Source organism: Macrobrachium rosenbergii, chromosome 56, assembly GCF_040412425.1.
Source record: "Macrobrachium rosenbergii isolate ZJJX-2024 chromosome 56, ASM4041242v1, whole genome shotgun sequence".
In the NCBI taxonomy this organism is placed as follows: Eukaryota; Metazoa; Arthropoda; class Malacostraca; order Decapoda; family Palaemonidae; genus Macrobrachium; species Macrobrachium rosenbergii.
Window position 1 is genome coordinate 56,091,087 of NC_089796.1, and position 10,149 is coordinate 56,101,235.

General features: G+C 32.8%; 1 protein-coding gene across 19 annotated transcripts in view; it reads left to right on the forward strand.

Moving 5' to 3' along the window:
- LOC136836076 (potassium channel subfamily K member 6-like) overlaps window positions 1-10,149 on the forward strand; it is a 174,807-nt gene that overhangs the window by 101,764 nt on the left and 62,894 nt on the right. For all 19 annotated transcript variants that reach the window (XR_010852340.1, XM_067100005.1, XM_067100010.1 and 16 more), the window contains exon 6: window positions 1,094-1,263. Coding sequence is in view for 18 of the 19 variants with exons in the window: in XM_067100005.1 (XP_066956106.1) it covers window positions 1,094-1,263 (170 nt within the window). In the remaining variant the exon portion in view is untranslated. The remainder of the gene's footprint in view (window positions 1-1,093; window positions 1,264-10,149) is intronic.

The following is a 10,149-nucleotide window of genomic DNA, read 5'->3' on the forward strand; positions in this document are numbered from 1 at the left end:
TTTTACTTTGTTCTGTGTTCTCCCATATCTTAAGTTAATATGTAGATTTTGCATTAAGTAATGAGTTGATGGATATTAAGGTAACATAATGCGCATCATAACATTTGGTATATGTTTCTGTCAGCTAAAATAAATTTAATACTATCTATAGAAACTGTTATGATAAATTATCAGTGTTGACATTTCTTTCATGGAATTATGTGTTGATCATTCAGAATTATATTTTGATCCTTCATATCACAGAATAGATGTTAGTATGTATATAGGTTGTGCTGTGTTCAGAAATGGTTTTTCTACTATTTAGGCAGACAGTCTTCATTTATTAATACTTTTCAAGTGAAGTCCACCCAACTGTAGGTTAACGAACATATTTCAGGTAAATTCTTTCTAGTGTGACAATGTTACAGGTAGACTTCCTAAATAAGATTTAGCTTCCAATTGGAAACAGAAAAAGAAAAAATTTATGTCTATTAAAGTCTGTAGAAAAAAGTGTGAAGTAACAGTACAGGTTTTTTATTATGAAACTCTAATGTACAGCATTTCTTGACAGTTCATACAGATAATATACAGTAATACCTTTCTTAAAATTGCTGAAAATATGTTGTTTTGGGTCAAAAGGATAGCTAGATTTCCAAGATTTTACTTAAAATACCAGTGATATTAGATAGATCTCATTCATCCACAAAATTAAGAATCTTTACCAATAAATAAAAACAAAATTATTATTATTGGCTGAAAATTTCTCGAATAAAAATGGACTTCACTCTCATTATAAAAGGACAGAATTTTCCTCTTTGTTAATATGGTTACCTGATTATTATGATGTTACCTATCATTGATTGTGATCTTAATAATTGTACTAAATCTATTATCTCAAATTGCAGTTGGAAATCTGGTAAGAGAAAAGAATTCTTGTACTGTACTGTTTACCTTGTTCATGGCAATTAAATAGCAATATACTGTATTTTTGTGGTAAGTAAAATCCATTTTTGGTAAAATTATGATTGTGCGGACAAAATCTGTCTAATTTTTTTTTTTTTTTATTACACATAAAACACTGAAGCAATAAAATTTTTTCTTTTCTCTTTTTCAGCTTACCTGTTGTTGGGTCTGACTTTTGTCATGTTGCTGCTCCATTTGTACAACGATATTCCCCAGTTAAATTTGGGCCTGTTTCTGTTGCGCAGTTCAGATCCTGCACCAAATGATCCAGAACGTATGAGACTGAGTGGTACAGGTGGAGTTGCTCCTAAATACACATCAGTGAGTGTGAAAATCTGTTTCTGTAAAATTTGCCTGTTTGAAATAATAGTTGCCTTTATTGATTCATTTTTGTAGAAGGTAACGATAGTTCTGTAATAGGTAAAATATAATTATATATATATATATATATATATATATATATATATATATATATATATATATATATATATATATATATATATATATATATATATATAATTAAGAGTATATTTAAGAGGGGAACCTGAAGAATTGGACTTACCATGGGGTTTCAATTCTCACTACAAACGTGGACTTGGGTAAAAATCATGAATGAAATCTAAGCTGAAGGCTTTACTTCAACAGGGAAAGTTGCAAATAAACACTTAGGTTCACTTAAAATCACATATTTACATTTAACAAACTAAATGAGAAGAATGGGGGAAATTCGAAAAACCAGACAGGTAAAACAGATTCCTGTTGAATGACTAAATTTACAATAATTAATGCAATAGCAGAAATGGGGAAAATCCACATCGTAGAATACCATCAGGTAAGAGGTAGTGGCTATGACCATGGCACAAGCTCAAAGTGAACAGAAGATTCCACAGCTAGCAACTCCATCTGCAATTGAGAATGCATTCGATTACTTATACAAAAATAGGTAGCGTAATTTAGGAATCAAGGGGGTTGCATAGAAGGTGTGTGGACAAAATGCTGACAGACATAATGTCGATGGGCAAAGTAAAATATGTCCAAAGGGGACAAAATGTTGATGGGCAAAATAACTTATGTCCAAAGGGTACAAAATATCGATGGAATAAATGAAAACTTTATAAAGAACGTGATACGATGGTAGTTTGGGTAAATGAAAACCATAATTGATAAAAATTGTATCAATAAGCACAAAATTTATTTATTAAAAAAACATAATTAACCCTTAAATGCCGAGCCTCTATTTACAAAAGTGTCTGTTGTATGCTGGCGGCGTTCGGGAGTTAGCGCCGAAGCGGAAAAAAAGTTTTTTTCAAAAAATCACAGCACGCTTAGTTTTTAAGATTAAGAGTTCACTTTTGGCTCCTTTTTTTGTCATTGCCTGAAGTTTAGTATGCAACCATCAGAAATGAAAAAAAATATCATTATCATATATAAATATTGGAATATATGACAGCGCAAAAAAAATTTCACATATAATTGTATACAAATCACGCTGTGAGCAAAACGGTTAAAGCTAATGAGTTATATTTTTTTCGTTGTATTGTACACAATACAACACAGTGAAAATATTATCACAAAATGATGCATGAATTCATAACGTGCGGACGTAAAAAAAAAAGTTTTTTTCTAAAATTCACCATAAATCGAAATATTGTGCTAGAGACTTCCCATTTGTTGCAAAATGAAGGTAATTGATTGAATATTACTAGACTGTAAGTGTTTTAGCTTACAATTGCAGTTTTGGACCATTTTGGTCGAGTTAAAGTTGACCGAAGGTCGAATTTTTTCTATTTATTGTGATTTATATGAAAATATTTCAAAACTGATAAAAGCTACAACCATGAGTTATTTTTTGTTGTATTCTACATGATATTGCGCACATTTTCATGTATAACACTTTATGTAAGGCCTAACATAAAATGGTGCGAAAAGTACGACAAGGTGACTAAAGAAATTCTGAGATTTTTAGCCGAGTTACCGCACGCGGACGTAAGGAAAAAGTTTTTTTCAAAAATTCACCATAAATCGAAATATTGTGCTAGAGACTTCCTGTTTGTTGCAAAATGAAGGTAAATGAATGCATGTTACTAGAATGTAAGAGTTTTAGCTTACAATTGCGTATTTCAACCATTTCAGTCGAGTCAAAGTTGAATGAAGGTTGAAATTTTGGCACATCGTGATTTATATGAAAATATTTAAAAACTGATAAAAGCTACAACCATGAGTTATTTTTTGTTGTATTCTACATGAAATTGCGCACATTTTCATGTATAAAACTTTATGTAACAGGTAATATAAAACGGTGCAAACATTACGACAAAGTGACGAAAGAATTTCCGAGATTTTTGGCCGAGTTACCGTGCGCGGACATAAGGAAAAATTCTTCAAAAATTCACCATAAATCAAAATATTGTGCTAGAGACTTCCAATTTGCTGCAAAATGAAGGTAAATGATTGAAAATTACTAGAATGTAAGAGTTTTAGCTTACAATTACGTTTTTCAACCATTTCAGTTGAGTCAAAGTATGGCACTTATCGTGATTTATATGAAAATATTACAAAACTGATAAAAGCTACAACCATGGGTTGTTTTTTGTTGTATTTTACATGAAATTGCGCACATTTTCATATATAAAACTTTATGTATCGGCTAATATAAAATGGTGCAAAAATTACGACAAAGTAACGGCTAATATAAAATGGTGCAAAAATTACGACAAAGTGACGAAAGAATTTCTGAGATTTTCGGCAGTTACCGCGCGGACGTAAGGAAAAAGTTTTTTTCAAAAATTCACCATACAACGAAATATTGTGCTAGAGACTTCCAGTTTGTTGCAAAATGAAGGTAAATGATTGAATATTACTAGAATGTGAGAGTTTTAGCTTACAATTGCGTTTTTCGACCATTTCGGTCAAGTCAAAGTTGACTGAAGGTTGAAATTTTGGCACTTATCGTGATTTATATAAACATATTTCAAAACTTATAAAAGCTACAACCATGGGTTGTTTTTTGTTGTATTCTACATGAAATTGCACAAATTTTCATATATAAAACTTTATGTAATGGCTAATATAAAACGGTGCAAAAATTACAACAAAGTGACGAACGAATTTCTGAGATGCGTCGCTGATGCCCTGTAGTGCAAGAAGAAAGAAATTCCCGCATGCGCGGCTGGGTAACGCTTGCAAACAAAACAACAGCGTGATCCATGAACTCCCAGCATCCCTCAAGGTGCGTGATTTAAAATCTTTTGCAAACTAGGCCTATAACTATTTTTCCGTGAATATTTAAAAAAACTTTTTGTAGTCGACGTAACGTATGTCCACTTGGCACCCGACAGACAATTTTAGTCGACGTATGATACGTCCAGTTGGCGTTTAAGGGTTAATTTAAACTTTATCAATGATACAAGTGATATAAATTATGAGCAACTGCTGTTAAGAACATGACATAAATGATGATAGGTTTGATAAACAAAAGACATAATTGATAAGAATTGTATCAGTAAGTACAAAATGTATTTATTAAAAAACATAATTAAAACTTTATCAATGATACATCTGTTACAAATTAGAGCAATTGCTGTTAAGAACGTGACAAAATGAAGATAGGTTTGATAAACAAGACATAATTGATAAAAATTGTATCAATAAGGACAAAATTTATAAAAAATTTTAATTTTATCAATGATACAAGTGTTACAAATTATGAGTAACTGCTGTTAAGAACTGTATCCCTTGATCTGGATTATAGTTTGTGACTAGGTTCTTTAATCTCCGGCTGAATCGAATGTATTTTAGATTCTGCCTTCCGATTTCTTTCCCGAGTTAATTGAGATAACATTTCTGTATTTGCTTGTTCTTTTTTCACTTTTTAACCAACTTTTCTAAAGATGCATGCATAATAACCATTCTCCTATTACTGTATAAGCATTATGCCACCCTTCGACCACATTATTTGTGTGTGGCAAGTCATTTACGACACGATTATGAACTGATGAGAGTTGGATTTCGTAACGCTTTACGTTGTCGCCTACATTGGACTACACTAAACCATATCGCTTCAAAACACAATAAAAATTCATCTAGCACAGATTCTACTTCATCCGTTAGAGAAGCAAGAAGCTCATCAAATAAATGATATACACAGTCAGAAGGAGCAAATGCCAATGCTTGAAACTGCTTTATGATGGAAGCATTCCTGGTTTCCGTATACCAGGACTGTAAGCCAACTGACTGGATTTTGCACCAAAGGCATTGGCCAAAATAAAAAAATCCGTAAATAATAGTAGTTGGGAATGTCTTCTTTATACTATTAATAGTGGCTCTCTCAAAATCAACACTGATTGAGGTTGGGTTCAAAATGTGATCTTTTAGAAAATTAAAAATAAACTCGTACATTTGCTCATCCTTCTTGCTAGTAAGGCAGTACACCATTGGTAGGGTTTTGTTATCTGTAACAAGGGCATGAATGGTATACAATTGCTTCCCTAAAGGAGGTGAATCAAACTTCCCATCACAAAGCTATGTTGAATATGTTTCGAACATTCTAAGATTGTTGCATGGTGAGTAAATGCTAATCTCCTGATTTTCATGTAACAAAAAAGTTTCTCCTGTTGTATTTGTAGTCAAATCTTCATCTCTGTTACTTACATTGCATTGTCATCTAATTGTACAAGCAATTGACTCTCTCTTTGGTAAAGTGCCACACACATCTAATGATACATTTGCTGTAGCGTTGTGGATTATATTTGGGGGAATGTCTTCTGTAACACTGGCCATGTCTTCAATTTTGTTCTGAACTTTAAGAGCGTCACATCTGAGATTATCAGGCTGGTGATACTGGCTTTTAAAAGAAAGTACAGTATTGTTAGAAGTTGTTATTCTTCCACAACAACATCCACGTTTTTCACAGCGTCATAAAATTCTGTTTTCATTTTGCTTATCTATGACGTAAGCATATCCTTTGTAAAGAAGTTTCTTGCCACCTTTATTCTTTTTTGTTATCTCTATCATAGTGATGGGCTGGTTTATAAAAAACGACTTCAACACACTTTGGATCTTGACGAACTAATGGTGTTGGAAGGAAAACTATGCTAAAACGTTAAACAATCTATCTTTGTTAACAACTTCTTTAACGAGACAACTACCAGTTTAACGTGCTTTATTATAGATAGATTAACAGAGCAGACAGGAAAGGAGATAGAGAGAAAAAACTATGTGAGAAAATGAAAGTTAATGAAATTGTTTTATTTTATTTATTTACTGTCGTCGACATAATGTCCTGTTCGAATGGATGTCTGCATTTTGCCTGTTCACTTTATGTCTGTCGACATTGTGTCCATCAACATATTGTCCAGCAACCGCACAGAAGGTGCCAAATCAACTCGATTCTAGGCACTGATATACATATGAATTTTGGATATTTACTCACTGCACTAAACAAATCAGGTCTTGTGAAAAATTGCACTTCAGAAAAGAAAATAAATTCAGTAGAAGAATAACAGATTTGTGACTGATTCAAAACCTCGCTTCTGGTACTTTACCTTTTCGTGTGAGACTGGGGACCTTGTCTTCAGTGCCAGTATGGAGGGCGTGAATTAGGGGCTTTCACCACAAAGAAAGACTCAGGCTCAAAGCAGCCACGTGGGAAGAATCAAGGCTCTGATGGAGCAGGTGTGAGAAAGGGACAAGTGTCTGGATTTTGGGGCCAGGCGTGTCTGACGAGCGCTGACTGGGCGCTGTCTTTTAAGACCTCAGCAGAATACAATTTATCCTGATGGCAGTGTCTGCTCTCTTCACTGTCCGTTTTCTATGCTTTCGAGCCATGTGGTAGGCCTTGGACATGGTGATTCTGTTGTTAAGGCAGGGCACTTTTTCTTTTGGAGTTAACCTCCTTCGCTGACTTGTCTTTGCCTCTGGGGGGATTTGGCTTCCCAAAAGGCAGTACCTGGAAGAAAGACTCGAGTAGTAACTAGGTTAAGGAGAATGATTAAGAGATTATTTTTAAGGGGTGAGGAATGAGAGATTCTTCCAGGAAGGGGCGATGTTTTCCCACAACCTGTCTTGTTAGTCAGAGGTGTTATTAATGGGACTACCCTTGGTTCAATTGAATAAATGTGAATTACGTTGATCTGGTTCATCATTGCACTTTTAAAGGGCAAGGTGACACCTACGTGAGAATATAATATACTGTATATATATACAGTATATATATATATATATATATATATATATATATATATATATATATATATATATATATATATATATATAGAGATATATATATATACATAAGAGCATATATATATGCATATATATATATATATATATATATATTATATATATAGTAAACCCCATATTCATGACTAACCTATTCACCGATTTCTCTATGAATGTATATACACATTTATTTGCTGAAAATTTGTCCATTCACAGTATTTTTCATGGAGAAAAATTCACTAATTACTGTATTTTCATCTCATTTTTGTTATAAAGTTACTTTTGTGATAAAACTTAAAATACTTAGGTAGTGCTCAGTTACGATAATTCGATTTTGCAGTGGGGTAAGCAATTAATACTGATACGACAATATTTATAAAAATATCTTTAAATTTCAAATGGGTGCAGGCAACAGCATATAGTCAGGCAGAGAGAGACCAAATTACAACAGACCAATTTCTTTCCTCATTCCTTTATTCCACCTTTAGTTAAAAGCAAAATAGAATGATAAAAGTATTGTTAATAACGTTATAATCTTGTATAAATGCGTACAACAAACATAAACAACCGACCGAGAAACTTTTGTTTTGTTTATCACCGAATCAGTTAACAGTAGCATTTTGCTTGTATTTCAACCATCGTCACGGTAATACACAATTACCATTGTTATAGTACAAATAAAGTTAAGTAGAATAGGACTGATATATTTTTACATTATACCTTATTCGGTATGGATAAAAGACTGGCAAGGAAATATACTGTACTGCTAAATTTAAGCTGCAAGTTGTTGCTGAAGCTGAAAACAATGTTCAAGCTGCTAATGACTATAAATTATCGTGCATCGGCAACATGGATGAAACTCGTTAATTAAAATTGAAAGTATTTAATCAAAACTACTGGGCGAAAGAACACATTACAAAACTGCTTTACACCAATAAACGATAAATACGTGAAACTGGGGACAAATGAAATCTTAGTGTGGAATCTTGATTTTTTACACAAAACAAACGCCCCAAATTTCAAGTGAAAAAAAATAGCAAAGTTAATTTCGGAATCTTGTTTTTTTGACTTTAAAACACTTCAAAATAAAAATAACCCTGTCATCAATTAATCCCCTCGAAAAATATAGCTAAAATTATTCCCGGTTTATTTCACAACATGACGACAAATACAATAAATATGGCTCCCAAAACGAGTAATCATATTTTGATGAAAAACTTAAAAATGCAGTTTACATCATTTTCATTTACCAAAGGTAAAAAGCAGGTTTTTTTCGTTTTTTGGTTTCTGATACAATCTGTAAACCGACTTCATTTACATGTACACAAACTAGAGCAAGAAAAGCGCTCTGAACTGAATTAAATAAAGCAAAATAAACTTAGTGTAATCGATTTCCAAACCAAAACATTGATCGCAGTTTATAATACAAAAGCAATAAGTATACACAATATTACTGGATACAGTGAGCTAAGGCATAACATTTTAAAAGATCCATGGAAATGATGCATATTCGTTATGTTGATGTTTGTATAAAATGATATGAGAATATAAGTACAGTATAATGTGAGCTAGGCTTACTGCATGTGTATATGATATACCATAGCGTGAGCTAAGCTAATTCTTGTTTGTTATTCAATTTCTCTTTGTATTTAGTTATCATAAGTCACTCTGCATGAACCTCCAGAATTAAGCTGAAGTTTATAATGTATAACGTGTATGTATACTGTATGTACTTTATAGTGTAGGGTTGACCAATGTATACCCTAGTACCAGTAGGCTAGGCTATATTCAGGAATGCGTTTTTTTCAACAAGGATGGGTTTTTGGAACCTAACCCCATCGTAGAAGTAGGATAACCTGTTAAAGCATTTTAGTTTTTGTGTTGAAGTATCAAAATAGGCAGTTCTAAGTGTTTTTAGAAGGTTCTAAGTATTCATGGGTTTTAGCTGTGTGGATTGGGGGTGTGGTGTCCCTGCGAATATTGCAGGTGTCAGTGCATCCCCCTTGAATAGGTGTGGTACGCATCCCAGAATATAGAGGGTGTGGTATGCATCCCCCACGAATGGGGAAATTTATGCTGTATATATACAGTAAAGCCCCGTATTTCTGAGGATGCATACACCTCCCCGACGAATAGCTAAAACCATGAATACTTAGTCCTTCTAAAAACACTTGGAACTGCATATTTTGATAGTTCAAACAGACCCAAAACAAATTAAAAATGCCTACACAGGTATTATCCTACTTACGATGGGGTTAGGTTAAAAAAAACATTGTTTGTTGGAAAAAATGTGAGAAATACCTAAACATATCTTGAACATAGCCTAGCCTACACTAGGGTATTTGGTACCATGTATACATATATGGTAGCCTAGCCTACACTATAAAGTATACTCTATACATACATGGTATAGTAATTATTAATATCAGCTAATTCTGGAGGTTCATGCAAAGTGACTTATAATAATTAGCTTAGCCTATAATAATTAGCTTAGCCTACAATATGGTACATTGTAAACATATATGATACCATAGCCTACATTATACTGTACTCTATATTCACATACCATATTATACAAACGTCAACATAACGAATATGCATCTTTTAAAATTTTATGTCTCAATTCACTGTACCCAATAATATTGTATATATTCTTATAATGCTTTTGTATTATAAATTGCAGTCATAGCGATCAATGTTTTGGTTTGGAAATCATTTATGCTGTGTTTATTTCGCCGTATTTAATTCAGTTCAGAGCGCTTTTCTTGCTTATAGTTAGCGTACATGAATCTCTAGATACTTTATTTATATGGGGCAAGGTTATTTTACGTCTCGTTGTGAAATTAATTTATCTATTTTTTCATTAATTGATGACGATGGCCGTTTGGGGATGTTTGTTTTATGTAAAAAAATTCAAGATTCCATTCGCTATTTTGACTTGATATTATCATAATATAAGCTTTACGTATTTATCGTTTATCAGCGTAA